We start from the raw sequence: 15,403 nt of genomic DNA on the forward strand, positions 1-15,403 counted from the left end.
AAGCACCAAATGGGATGAAATTTTTAGAGTTTTTATCAAGTGCTGAACGCTCGGTCCCTCCTCTTCTTGTATCCCACAAGTTGTTGTTCAAACCTATTGCTGGTAACAACTCTCTCAGTAAAAAGTTCCTCTCAGGAAACCAGTAGCAGTTATTTCAAGTCTCAATCAAATCCTCCACCCCGAAACAAAATTCCCCCATCGTGCGCCGCGAACCACTAGCTGGATTGCTAGCAGCTGCTTGATCTTCACCTCGGTATCTTGCAAGGCCGATCTCAAAAGTTTGCGACCGGAACTTCTACGGCGAGCTCAACCTCCCGAGTTCACAGTCTATCATCGGAATATTGGATTCTTGAAATTGACTTGAAATAACCAACCAACCGTGAGAGAAACATTGGCCTTTTCTCCAACTCGTTTTCAAAAATAAGAACCACTCAGTAACGATAAATTGAATAGACAGGTTCCATTTTTGTATAAACCAGACACATCAAAAAGCAAAAGTTTGTACAAATCATTTCAAAAGGAATAAATTGAAAAAAAAATCGCGGGCTTGACTTCTCAGTTTTCAAAATTGTTTTGTTTCACTTTTGGTTGAAGCCATCATAGATAACATTTCATCATATTAAACGGTTTTGGTACTGTGCAGTTCATTGTGTTAATCATTTTATGATTTTACTAAGTTTTTGGTAAAAAGCTTGCTTTCTTGTTAAATTTATTTTATTCCGATTCCAGACATTTTTTTCCTTCTTATACTGTAGAAAAAAGTTGCAAGAAACAACCGAGCATGCAAATAGTTCAAGGAGAAGGTAGCTTAGTTTTGGCTTACTTGGTACAACTGACATTAGCCGATTCCTTTAGCCCCGTAATCTCTTTAGTTTTCATGTTGCAAATACTGATGTTTTTATTTGCTTTGATAATTTTTTATATTCCATTGCAACAGATTTAATGCAAGTTTAGCAGCTAGATAATCGGATGCCATTGAAAGTTACGAAACCAATTGAAAAAGTAAAGATTTAGAGGGGAAAAGGAATCGGCTTCAGATCTCTTGCTGAAATGATTTTTTTTGTCATGAGCAAAGGTCAGATTAAAAAACAGGGAACTCACAAAACTGCTGCACGTGGGTAAAACCAGATGAAAGAAGACTGATAGGAATAGATAAGAAGCGTACATCTGTGCCAAGACTTTGCTGTTGTAGAGGATGTCAGAGAAAATTGGCGATTAGTTTTTTTTCGAACAAAATCTTTTCAAACTTTTATCCTTATTCACAATAGCCCACCCTTGAACTTCACCTTCCACCTATTTTTTCGAGAATTGACGCTATTCTGTTTATTTTTGTTCCAAAACCTCTTTTTCAATTACTTGAGATCAAATTGGGGGGGTCAGCTTGCTTTACCTAAGGAAATTGTTATACTTGTTCTCGATAATCGCCAATTTTGCTTTTTTGATGCCAAGTTTTTTGCAGCTCCCAGGTTCGTTAGGTCGTATCGAAGGCAGAAGTAGAAAAGAGGTACAATAAAATAACCTAACTTTAAAGGTTATATTGAGAAAATGATTAAAACTGATCCAAATTTAAGTGCTCAAACAAGGTTTTTTCAGGCCCTGAATCATTGTTTTTTTAGCCAAAACATCGTAAGAATGCTACCTCTTTGATCCCCTGTACCCCCTTTGTAATTTGCCGAAATTTCATCTTTTTCATCTTGGCGGTGGGGGTCCAAATATTTCAAGAATTTTGCAAAAACTTGCAATTTCTGACATATTTTGGCCAAATATCGGTCAATTTTGACTAAGGTATGTTAATTGTAGCACATTTTGTTTTGATTTTCAGTCCAGTATAGCGTTAGCTGAAACAAAACACCATAAATCTATACGAGCATTCACATAACTAGCGCTCAGCTGTAGCTACGCTGGATATGAGATCAAAGAAATGGCGGTAAAAAGTAGGTCACGCTTAGAACGAAAATGAACACGAGTGCAACTAGGCGATATATAAATTAGGCAAAAATTTGTATAATAGCTCCACAATTTTAAAAAATATTCAAAGGAAATGACTTAAAAAAATTGGGGGGGGACAATTTTTGCAATCGATAAAATTTTTCGAAGTGTCCCACCCCGTTGTAGATGTGCGTTGCATAAATTGTCCGTCCCCCCCCCGTTGAGGTTCTAGTCACTTTCCTTTGCTACTTTCAAGGTAAGCAAAATATAAGCTAGTACTTTGATTAAACGACGCACCATGATGAAGTACGCACATATATATAGTATATACTAATAAACTTTGAAAAAACTATCTGGACCAAAAGTGCGTTTAAAATGGCAAATTGGATAGAGATTTTGGAAACAGGTGGCGTCTCAATTATTAGAAATAAATGTTTGAAATCTTTCCAGAGAAAGCTATTTATCTGAAAAGGAAACAAAAACAGTTAAATTTTGAAGTCCACCTTCATTAAAATGAGCCTCCGAAACTATAAATGATGTAAAAGCCCTTATTATACTAATATGAAACAAGGTAGCAGATTTGAAAGGAAATGATAGCAAAACTGAAGAGTTCGCAAACGTTTCTTCTAAAAAATATCAATTTCGCTAGAACCATAAACTGCGTACAGAAATGATCAAAATGAATATGATATAATTGTTGAAGAGCACCTTAGACCAATCGTTTTCCTTTGAGATAGAAACAAAAATCTTTCGGCAGGGATTTTTGAAAAATGACGTTTTTTAACAGCCGCACAGCGATAGCTGGGGCTATTATTGGCCTTCTCTTGGTTTTTTTTATCTCGTCGTCACGATTTTTGTTACGATCATATGGCGTCACAACCACTTCAATTCTGCTTTTTGTTCATTCGTTCATGCAATTTCAACTGAAGTGCGTGTGTGACGTCATTTTTCGCTCTTAGTGGAGCGAGGTTTTTGTTCATTCGCGTGATTAAATTTTTGGTCACACGTGACTTACCCCACTCTCAAAATTGACTTCCTCGCTTTTGACTTTTATTTACTTTAATTCAAAGAGATAAGGTCAAATGGGTGTGTGTCACTCTAATTGAAGGTTATTTGAGAGCAGCTAATAGATGCAGCAAAAACTTATACAGATTTTTAATCAAAATATAACATATCAGCCCTCATTGAAAAGACGATTTCTTTTGGTCTGTCTTTTTTACTGTTTTTTTTTACTGCAGATCTACGAAGCTATTGCGGCTAATTTCTGGCAATCTGCCAGCTATGTTTATATTTTGTATAAAACTTGTTTTCTGAAAATAGGAAGTAGTAATTATTCAAAACCACAAAGAGGCGATGCAATTGAAGTTTGAAGTAGTTTATTTTGTTATCAATAAAAAATCAAAGCCACTGTCGACGAAATGTTGAAAGAATAGCAAAATGGCGGAGTGTCAAATCAGGACAAAACTGAAGTAGTACAATATTTTTTGAAAAAACAACTAAATCGTTGAGTTAAAAAACTGCGTGTTTACAGAACATCTCCTAAAATTGTCAATGTTAATCAGTCAAATCGCCAAAAAAAAGCCATGAGTAAAAGCAAAAAAATAATATCCAACTTTTTTCAAAGCAATTGTTCCCTAAGTCGAAAAGTATTAATAAGTAGTTTACGCGATTAAAGCTAGGCAATGATAGGCGTAACTTGTTATTTGAAAAACAGTCTTGATGAAATCCGATAAAATGAGAATAACATTGAAAGCAGTATTTGAAACATCGAGATGGACCAGGAATTCGACTGCACTGATCCCTCATGGCACTTTCACTACTTCACTGGTCAGATTGTAATCGCATTAAAGAATACGCTTTACCAAAACTTACAGAAACGTGAACTACACTTCGTATGCGGATTCGCATGCACTTCGTATCTTTCGTATGTGGATTCATTCAGCGTTTTCGTTTTTCAATTGCTCTCAAACGAAGTTCGTAGCATTTATAATAGTCGTGGTCTTCTATGCGATTTTTCGCTTTACTGATTTTTCAAAGCAATTGTTTCCTAAGTCAAAAAGTATTAATATGTAGTTTACACACTTAAAGCTAGGCAATAAATGCGTACATGTTATTTTTAATGCAGTCTTGATGAAATCCGATAATATGAGAATAACTTTGAAAGCAGTATTTGAAATACCGCTGGTCAACAAAAGCTCGCGAAATTCCGCTTTATTACTACAAAAAGCCGATCGCACTCAAATCTGCTACCTAAGTCTAATTGTTTTACTACCTGTTCAGCTCCAGTGTGATTATCACCCTGCAAGTTTGGCCTTAGTTTGACTTCAAAATCTTTAAATAGCTGTTCTTCTAAAAAATGCGGCCCAAATACGATTTAAATTATACGAAATGATTAATATAGGAACTCAATAATCGCCGACTGAGGACATTAAGCCGCTCCTGGCAACCGATATTGTTATTTTTAATGTTTTACACTGATATCAACAGAAAAACGTCAGTAGCTGTATAAAATTTTTTTGATATTTCATATCAGTGTGGCCCAAAGAAGCGCTCTATACGTCTTTACTCATTTGCCAAGCTGGGAAATTATCAAGCTTTATCCGTTTTTGGTCATGGGTAGTGTATAAGAAACAAATTAACTGCTATCGATGTCCCGCGCAACGTTTCCCGCCCTTTCGCGATTTTTGCAATGGTCTGCTTGCAGGTTTTTCCAAGCCCGTACTTTCAACTGGACCCTACAACTAAAATGGGTATTACAGATAATGTCACAGCTAGAGCGTTTTCAAGTTCTCAAACTAAACGCGTTTGAGAAGCACTCGAAAAATTATTCAACTGGGCCAGAGCCTGATCTGGAAAAAGCAAAAACAAAAAACTTTTTTATTGGAATAAATATAATACAAAAAATAATGTAAATACAAATTAATTTAAATAAATACTATGCAAATGTAAATACAAATAAATACAATAATAATGACCATATTCATTATTGTATTTTTGTAATTTTGTATTTATTTGTATTTATTTTTGCATTATTAATTTGTATTTATATTATTTTTTGTATTGTATTTATTTCAATGAAAAAGTTTTTTTTTGCTTTTGCTACCTCAATCGATTTATTGTGCTTCTCAATTGAGTGCTTCTATATTCCGTGTGATATCTTTCAGATCCCTTCCCGACAGTCCCCGCCAGTGGACTAAGGTGGGCGTGGGTGTGGCGACATTTGTGAAGGATAGCAAGATGAGGTCTTTCTTCATCAGGATCTATTCCCTCTCCACCAACACTAAGTTCTTTGAGGAAGAGATGTACCAGGAATTCGACTACACTGCTCCCTCTTGGCACTTTCACTACTTCACAGGTCAGTCTTTAATTAGAGAACTGGTTTCACAGGTCAGATTGTAATCGCATTATAGAATGCGCTGTACCGAAACTTACAGAAACGTGTACTAAACTTCGTATGCGGATTCGCATGCACTTCGCGTCTTTCGTAAGTGAATTCAGCGTTTGCGTTTTTCAATTGCTCTCAAATGAAGGTTGTGGCATTTATATTAGTCCTGTGGTCCTTTTTATGCGATTTTTCGCTTGACCGATTTTTCGTCTGACTCTTTCAACTTTTCGTCCTCAAAAACGAAATGCAATTGTGGAGATGATTTCATAAGTAAGGATGAAAGAGTTTATTTCTCCGAATAAAGAAACTAAAAGTGAATCACAAGACATAACAAAATAAATTTAAAAATTTATACAAGGGGAATGTGTCATAATCTCGAACGTTTCAGGCACTCTTATTTCGCATGAAAAATTGCAGGTAAAAAAGGTGATGTAGGCGACGAGGGGCCTACACGAAGATGACATTATTTTTAAAAATGAAGTTCACTAGCTGATGATTATACAAAGTGTAAGAGAATTTTATCTTTGAAATCGTCAGTAATAATGCTTTGGTGTTGGAGGATGTTGTACAGTCGGGTTGTTTTATGCCATAAGGAGTATCTTTTGATTTTTATTTTTTTCTAAACGCTCTTTGCGGAACTTCATATTTACCGATCGAGTAGCTCGAGATGGATTTTCAAAACAAAGCAATTTGTCATGGGAATGTTCACATTGTACATTGTTTATTGTGTGAAGGGCGGTTCTTAATCAAAAGTTTGACCCCACCCGACACTCCCCTCGTCCACCCGCCTCCGCGTGGCGATTTCAACCCCCCACTCAGGCCAGCCCTCCCAACTGTAACCCCCATCGCTTAACCCCCCTGCTAGTGCTAGCATTCCTACGCACTAGCTGGCTACCACCAAAGCCAACCACTCGCCGGTCGTTTGAGAGAAATTCGCTCGACGTTTGTTGGTTATTTTGTGAATTAAACTCACTTTTTTATTTGCATCAGTTTTGAAGTGTGCTTAGTTTAAGTTACGTGACTCTGCTCCTGAGAACTTCTGGTGTTTATCGTGAACCACGTAGTGGTTTCAGATGTTAAGCCAGAATTCGCAAGTGACATCTGTGGAATCAGTAACCTTGCTTAAAATGCGCAAATTGCAAGTTTGAAAGTTGTGAAGTCAACTTTTGTCTGTGTATGGGAACTTCTGGCACTGCAAACTTCCGGCATTTTAAAACTTTCACGAGTTTGTTTTAAGGCTACTTGCGTTGTCTGATGGTCTGCTTCTTGCACTGAGATGAAGCCAGAGCTAGTCGTCCTCTTCGTTCTAGTTTAAACTAATCTGCTGACGATTAAATGAACGATAGAGAGTTTGAGAACTGAGCAGTCTGGCTCATTTAACGTATGATTTCATCTGAGGAAAAAACAATTAAACTTGATAGCAGGGAATCGTTGATGGTTAACAATGTAAAATGCTATTCATATTTCGCCGTCTGAAACTATCATGGCCTTTAAACCGACAAACAGTACAAAAGTGGTATCCTTCATTAATACTGAAAAAAATACTGAAAACACGCAGAAGTTAGTAGCTAACGAAATGTGATTTATCTCAATCCAATCATTGAGTAATCATTAGTCAAGTTTCTTTTTCCTTAACGGGGCAAAATGGAAGTAACTTGGCCAATTGTCCTCAATTTATTTAGTGACTTCCCATTCAGGACTCCAAAACTTCTTAAATGGTTATCGTTGTCATTTCATGTTTGACTTGTTTGTTTTTGCGGCCGCAAATGATGACTCTGTGCGCAGTAATAGCTATAGATTATAAATTTATCACAAGGACAGCAAGCAAAGAAATATATGGAGTGTCCAAAAAGTATTGTTTGACCATTTCATGACAATGTTTTCTAAAAATTTTAAAATCTATAAAATTTATGTAGAATTCAAGTTCAAAATATAAAATGAAAGTACATGACAAAAAAGTTTGGTTAAACATTTACATTTTAAGAATCACTTCATAAACATATGAATATTTTGGTCCTTACACTAGTAAAAAAATAATTCCTTTAGCAATTGTAATCATATATCACAATATTAAGCTTACATACACAAGATCAATAGAGATCTACTTTTCAATTTGCCCTCTGATGTTATTCAGTTAACATGATTAGTCAGTAGCAGCTTACAGCTGAAAAAAGTTTTCACAGCATCAGGGTTCTGAGGTAAAAAAGAGTTTTTCAAATTATGGTTAAGAAATAGTAGTATAAATAAGTTCTAGAACCCTGTCTATCCCTGTAGGCGCAGCAGGGGTTTGCGGACTCAGTTTCACTGACCGGAATGAGGCGGACATGTTCAAGGCAGTGGTGGACAACAGAATGGAGGCAAGGGAACAGAAGAGACGGGAGAAACAAGAACAGCGCCAAATGAGAAGCCAGACCATGAGTGGGATGAACGAGAATCGAAGTCCGCTTAGTCCGAAGCAACCCACTAATGCACCTATGCAGAACATTGGAAGCAATAATATTATGAATAAAGAGAACAACGGCACACAAGGTTGGTATAGTTCCGTGTGTTTAATTGCTCCGGCACGAAGTTCGAAGCAATTATTGTAAACGTGTATCCTTGTTGAAAAATTTCGGCTTGACCGTTTTGTTCTAGAACATTCTTTCGATTTCGCTTCTCGAGTAAATTTTTCAAGCTTTACTTCCTGATTTTTGCGTGACCTAAATTAGTTTTATTCAGAAATAGTCTGTTGCAGAATCAAAACTATTACAATGACTTGATAGCGTAGAGGTTACTGCTTCTCTGTTAGGGCGCAGGTGGGTTATTCGAACCCTCCGTAGTCAGAATTTTTGCACCCTATAAAATTCTCTAGGCTAAAATTATTAATTAAATTGCCCCGCCTGTCGTTCAAGAGCAATTTGCCGGACGTTAATCGTTACATGTATCGATCGGAGGATTGTTAAATCAATATAAAAAGCACGTTTCTGACCGTTCACGTTGGGTATTTGAAAAGCCTCAAATTTTGAGATGAATATTGGCGCTGGGAAACATCAATATCTTAATAGAGCACTAGAAACGGAAAGTTGAGCAAAATTCGAGAATTAAAATTATTAATTGCTCTTGAACGAAGCTCATAGCAATTATTGTAAACGTGTGTGTCTTTTTATGCAAATTTTTTGCTTGACCTTTTGCCCTTTTCTTCTGGAACATTCTTTGACTTCTCAGGTGACTTTTTCACACTTTCGTTCTTCATTTTTGAGTGATCTCTATTGCTCTTTTCGAAGTAAAGCTTGTTGCCAACATAAAATCGGTTGCAGCATAGCAAAAAGAAGGGCCTGGAAGCCGAGTGGGCAGTGCTTTTGGTGAAGCTGTTTGAGTGGTGCTTTGCTAAAGGTATGCATGTTGTGGAAGTGGGAGGTCGACTTGAAAATGGAACCAGGTCTCTCAGTATGAGTACAAACTCCGTCAACAAAGGTGGCGCCAATTCGGGAACGTCTCTCAGCAAACTGCTCCCCGGAGGATCCAAGAAGAATAAAAACGGAGCCGACAACCAGAAGAAAAGAGCACTCACTAAAGAAGACATCGGAGCACCGACAAACTTCAGACACCTTGAGCATGTAGGGGGTGGTCAGAAACGAAACACATCATACTCTATGAACAATTCTAATCCGGACAATTTGGAACTACTGGGAAAGATGCTGGTATCTCACGGGATCTGTTCAGAAACTGAGTTACAGAGACCTAGTATGCAGAGTGCTATCAGCCAGTTCATCTCATCAAAGGTTAACTGTAGTTTTTAATCTGCGTGCAAGTCGAGGCTCTCGAATGGCTCTTTATGCCTCCCAAAGACATAAATATTGCTTTTGCAGGATCAGTTGGATTTAGTTAATACCCGCTATAGCGAGCTATTATTGGCCTTCACTTGGTTTTTTTATTAGAAGAGCAGAATTGGTTTTCTACAGGTTTTTTTTAAAAGTAAAATCCACTAGGAAATGATTTTTTTCTGCGCGACAAAAGTATTTTGTTCGTGCGCTGCCTGCGTTGAATCAATTACTTTTTGAGTAATTTTTTGCAGTAATATATAGCTCTTCGAGCCGGATTTTTTGCCGGTTATTTTTTATCGAGAAATTTTTTGTTGCGTCAATTTTTGTTACTATAATTTGACGTCACCCCGTCAAATAATGACACCTTAACAGTTGGTGTAAAAATTGAAAATTCTGCCGTGGTCTGATCTCTATTATTTTCTGGAGACTGCGGGTCTACGAAGCTATGACAGCTATTTGTTTTTGATTCATTTCCATTTTACTGCAATTATTTTTACAGTTTAGTCACTGAATTGAAAATTGTAGGAATTTTGGTTTGAAAAGAAATTGTTCCGACACCTCTTGAGGGGGGAGGAACTATATACTCAAATGGGTTTTTTTTGCCGATCGATATATTCATCGTAGAGAGTATAGACTGGTATCATTATAAAGCTCGTCCAGCGTAGAATATGGAATTAAAAAGATGTTATTTTCGTTTTTTACAGGGAGTTATCGAGGTTCAAACTTCTGAGAAAAGTAGAGTGAATTCCGTTGGTATTCACATTTTCCGGAGTTTTTGCCTAAATTTTCATCAATTTTGCTAAAATTTAGTAAAAGTTTTAAGAGTAGTGTTGTTGATTCTATTTTAAAAGACAAAATGTTATTGTTGATTTTATTGTTATTTTGGTTTAATTTCTTTGTCAAAAATTTGGGCTAAATATTTCAAAGTTCAGCCTTTTTCATCAAAAACAGCACGAAATAAGCTTCTTTAGTCCACTTTGATTGCATTAAATTTGCCGGAAGTATACATACCCCCAAACAAAAATAATACAATCATTATAGACTCAAAAGGGGGCTATTCCTACTTCAACTTCTGTTGAGATTGCTCTGTAATTAAAAGTTTGCTCCCGTTTTGTGTTAACTTTACGCGTTCATTATCAAAAACGCATAATTTGTTTTTGAGTTTTTAAATAACAAATTATCCATATCTATAACATTCGAAAAATTAAGTGTTCCTAATGGACAATAAACATTAGCAAGACTGGTTTTGGACCAATCTTGCATTGTTACAATCCAAAAAGAATTCGGAATGTAATCAGTCGATCTTTTGTTTTAAAAAAATGATCTTTTTTATATTAATTAAAGGACAGAACATATCAAAGCAGAGCTCTGGAGTGAAAGGTCCAGTTGGCTTTCTACGCAGCACTTATCTAATGCATCTAGTTTTTTTACTTTAAAACGTTATGGTCTTTTTGACTTTTGAAAATAATTAATTTTTAAATAAACAATGGCTTAATGAGATTTTCCTCATATTTTTTTCTTTATTTGGTCAACTTTTTGCTTATTGTCAGCAAATAACGAAGGCTTCCTCTTTCTACTGATTCAAAGTTTAATCTCCATTGCGGTTTTAAGCCTTACGCTATTGTTTTCTGGCTTTGATACAACTAGATTTCATATTTTTTTCTTTTTAGATGTTTGCCAGTTTTTCACGTTTTCTGGTTTTGTCAATTTTATTGACAGATCTAATATCACATTATTGGCATTCAAATTAAGGCACATTTGAGCATATTAACATCCTGAAAGATATAGATAATCATTTTATCGGGTTTGACACTTCTTTCTTTTGAAAAATTTAATCGAATTTTTTCAATTTTGTCTTAAACTGTCGTTTTTACTTTAGACAATCGTTATAAATTTCCTGTATAATGACAGGTTTCATTGGCTTTTCATGGAAGACCAGATTGTCCGATATTCTGATATTAGTAAATAGGTGATGGCTTTCATTACTTTGAAAACAGTTGTTTTCCAAAAAAAACTTTATCTTCGAAGTTAACATCCTGAAAGATATCGATAATCATTTTTTCGGGTTTGACACTTCTTTCTTTTGACGAATTTAATCGAATTTTAATTTTGTCTTAAACTGTCGTTTTTACTTTAGACAATTGTTTGAAATTTCGTGGATAATGACAGGTTTAATTGGCTTTTCATGGAAGACCAGATGGTCCGATATTCTGATATTGGTAAATAGGTGATGGCTTTCATTACTTTGAAAACAGTTGTTTTCCCAAAAAAACTTTATCTTCGAAATTTTCTTTTGACTAATAAACGAACCTACTTAATTATTTTTTTTTTTGTTATCAATGGCTTTATTGACTTTGGAACTAATTTTGTTTCGAAAAAAAATCACAACAATTACGTACTTTTGCCTTTTTTCTTTTTTGTCTACTTGTCACCTAGTCTCATTAATGAAAGGGCACATACTACTTCATTTGAAGAAGGCGCAATCGAACATATTTTTAGGGCCAAAATATGGCTTCACGTCTTCGACAGCGTTTTCTGGCAACTTTTAATTGAAGTTTTTGTTGCTCTTTAACCGCTTAAAAATTTGAATAAGGACAGCTCTTAATGCCCTTCTATAGGAGCATTGGTAATCGTAAATCTTTGGGATATTTTAATTGATTTCTAATGGTTTTCATTACTTTGAAGTTAATCAAATTTTTAAGTTTACTTTTTTTGTTCTTTTTGTCTAATTGTTACCAGACATTTTAATGGACTGGTCACATATCTTTATTGGTGATTTATAAGTTATTTTGTTTAGTTTCAGTTTTATCTGAAGGTATGGTGACTTGTTTTCAAGTTCTGTTTTTTAAAACGGACATAAAGTTTTTGATGTAATTAATTTTTGTTGTTGTTGTTGTTTGATTTTGCTGTTAGCCTTATTTCGCTTTCTTGATATTGGCATATCTCATCAATACAGTGCATCATTTTTACTCCACTGAGTTATTTGCCTTGGAAGCTATCTTTTCGTTCATACACTAATTTTTTTGAAAAATACTTTGGTTTTTGGGATTCTCAAAAATAATTTTTGGGTTTTTCTATCTGTTCCTCATTTGGTATAAAAGTATACCGAAATTGTGAATGAGCGCGGTCGGAACCTTATGTGCAATCGCACATTACCGAGCCTCCTTGTTTTATTTGAAATGCAAAATGATTTGACCTCTTCAATTGTTGTAAATAACATCATGGACTCCGGTCTTTGTTAATATTGCTTGATTACTTACTAAATAAAGTTAAGGTAATTTTACCTTAAAAAACATCATAACTCACCTTAACTGTTAAGGTAGATTTGCCTTTCCTTAACTCACCTTAACTAACCTGTACGGATCTCTAAAGATCAATCGATTTTTTTAAAAAAAATTGGGGGCGACAAGGCAAGTGTGCACACCAACAATTAAACCAATGCCCAAAGCAACGTCGTTTCTTTCGCGCTTTCCTTAAAAAGCTAATGAACTGAAATGACATCATCGCGCAAGCCTGGAAAGGCTTTTTTTAATCTTCAGTATATTTGTCAAAAGCTCTTGGGCTAGTCAGTAAATGTCCCCATGTACTCAAGAGATAATTTCAAGTATTATCATTTTCAGGCTTCAATTGAGGAGATCATGAAAGCGTTTGCTGCCAACCAACATTCTCCTGGCTCTCCAAATAACAACGCGTTGGCATTAATGAACAGTCCCCCCAATAATAATGCTGAATCTATCCATCGCAGACACTCGGTCCATTCGCCCACCAGTCCAGGGGCACAACAGCAACAGCTTGGAAGACAGAGCCATCAGAACAACTCAAATAGCAGGTTGGTCTCATCTAGCTGTTATCTGATTTCAATTATTTCTTTTCCAATTCCCCCATCTTGGTGGTTGCATAATATTTGCACCCCCCAGACACACGTGCTGTATTTTTACTGGGCGGGGGGGGTGGGGTGGACACATGGAAAAGATAGTAAGAAGTGGATAGTGGGAAATGGATAACTTCGATAATTGGAAAAAAGGAAACTCGAAAAAAAGCCATCGTCGAAAATAACTTAGTCCTCAAATAACTTAGTATGGTTGAAAAAAATAAGCCGAATGAAGAGCTCCAGGACCTGAAGCGCGTAATATCTTGTTCAACATCTTGTAACATCTTGATCTTTTAGATCTTTTCCGGTTGTGACCTCCTTGTACGTTATGCACCCCCGCCCCCGTTACAATCATTATGTAAAATTGTACACGTGCGTCTGGGGTGTCCAAATAATATGCACCCACTGAGCTGGGGCATAAACGGAAAAGATCCGCTATTTCATGTTTAACTTTGACATAACTTTAACTCGACTGGTATCGTCCTCCATGCAGTTAAAAAGAGAAAAATCCTGTTTCTCAAGTACATTTCATCCGCATTAAGAATTGAAAATTTGTTTGAAATAGCCGCCAAGCTATTAACTATTGTATTTTCAAGAGAAATTACTATAAATTATGGTGCAAGTTCTGCTACGTCTTTGTTTTAGCCACGAGTTCTCAGTTTTCTTTGTCTCCTCCTTCTTTGTTAGGTTACTCCTCTGTGTAGGTTTTCCTTCAACGTTACGAATGGATCCTCATCTATGAATGTGAAGCCACCAGCACCTGTCCGCCGACCTCCACCTGAACCAACCCCGAGACGAGAATCGTCCGCAGCTACATCAGTGCCGCCATACAACCGGTCAGCTGGAAGTTTTCAAAGACAGACGGGCTACAGTCCAGACAATAATATTGAAGTCCCCTCTAGACCGCCCCTACCCGCCGGAAGACCTGTCGGCTCTCCTTCATTCCCGCGGTCATTTATCAATGACGCTACTACTACACCAGTTATGTCATATGATGGCCAATATCCATTCGCACCGTTCGGAGGAAACGAACGAACTGCGGAAACGACTAAAAAAGCCCCATTACCTCCACAACCCGGACCGCATCCGCAACCCGTCATTTCGGGTTCTAAAACTCGGACTCCCCCTAAAACGTCTCCAAGGCGCTCTTCAGTTGACAGGTTTTTGCCAAACGAACAACAACCTCAGAATACAACTCAACAGAGTAACACTTCAATGCCCTCAGCGTTGTCTAGACCTGGTTCCAGAGTCGCCATTTCAGCACCATTTGAAGAACCATCCGCTTCGCTGGTCAAAACGAAGTCTTCATTCTTCACGGCAACAACTGGTAATGAAAATGGCGCAAATCAACAGCAGAAACGTCCCACGAGTACAACACCTAGTACTGAGAGATCTCCGACAATCAGTAAAGCGGCAAATCTATTTGAAACTAAAACCAATGATACCATTAAACACCAACAGCAGCAGCAGCCACCCCCTCCAACGGCGAATAGATTCAACATGGTATCGCGAGAACAAACAAAGCAGAACCTGTCTCAGCAACAAGCTACAAAGAATGTTCTGCCCAAGAAAGCGTCTGCAGAACCCCAATCGTCTGCAAAAACAGCGCCCGTTCCACCACCTCCTCTTGGACCTCAAGCACACAGACCAACAGCTCCGCCGAAATCATCGAAAACTAAAATATCTCCTCCTTCGTCAGCCAGGAGTGACAAATCGTCCGCTCCCAAACCTCCAAGCGAGGCACCAAAAGTCGAACCTCCCCCTCCACCAGTTCCGACTCAGGTGACGTCAGTTCCGGTTCCACCTCCACCACCCCCAGTTGGTGGACCACCAGCACCCCCTCCACCTCCTCCACCTGGTGCCATGGTTCCGCCAAATTCGAAAAGTTCTGGTTCATCGACTACTTCTGCAACAAAGATTGTTCCGAATGAGAAGGCAAAACCAGATGATCTCCTGGCAGCAATTAGGAAAGCATCGGTGGCTCAATTGAAGCCAGCTGAAGAACGGAAGCTGGAACCTGTCAGCAATACAGCAGCTGATCCGAAATCAAACCTACTGGGAGAAATCAGAAATTTTGACAAAAGCAATATTTTGAAAAAGGTATTTCAATTGTATTTGTAATTGCAACACAAAAAGTTGCAACACCTTAATTCTCATTTATTTTCTTGCTCTTTAGCGTTCCTTTATTCAAATTAAGTTTGTTTATGGAGCAAATAATGGTGATAGATTCCAGCAGTATGACATAATGACAAATATCTTCAAATCTTCTCATTTGTCTCACTCAATGAGCGGGGTGTCAAACATGATAAGATTCAGAAAATAAAGGCAGATTGAGATAAAAAAAATAGATATGTAGAGACGGAGCTTCTGATCAGAACCGAGACAATTTTCGGTGACTAGAATCGGAATGCTGTT

General features: G+C 37.1%; 2 protein-coding genes across 3 annotated transcripts in view; both read left to right on the forward strand.

Annotated features, from left to right (window-relative positions):
* Positions 1–15,403, forward strand: part of LOC142342559 (AP-3 complex subunit delta-1-like) — a 365,254-nt gene that overhangs the window by 69,613 nt on the left and 280,238 nt on the right. The window lies entirely within an intron of this gene.
* Positions 1–15,403, forward strand: part of LOC142342506 (uncharacterized) — a 42,046-nt gene that overhangs the window by 19,422 nt on the left and 7,221 nt on the right. The window contains exons 3-7 of the mRNA XM_075393853.1: positions 5,094–5,284; positions 7,589–7,843; positions 8,687–9,075; positions 12,738–12,946; positions 13,693–15,088. Of these exons, the coding sequence (XP_075249968.1) occupies positions 5,094–5,284; positions 7,589–7,843; positions 8,687–9,075; positions 12,738–12,946; positions 13,693–15,088 (2,440 nt within the window). The remainder of the gene's footprint in view (positions 1–5,093; positions 5,285–7,588; positions 7,844–8,686; positions 9,076–12,737; positions 12,947–13,692; positions 15,089–15,403) is intronic.

The sequence above is a fragment of the Convolutriloba macropyga genome, chromosome 7, assembly GCF_964194025.1.
Source record: "Convolutriloba macropyga chromosome 7, txConMacr16.3, whole genome shotgun sequence".
Taxonomy (NCBI): Eukaryota; Metazoa; Xenacoelomorpha; order Acoela; family Convolutidae; genus Convolutriloba; species Convolutriloba macropyga.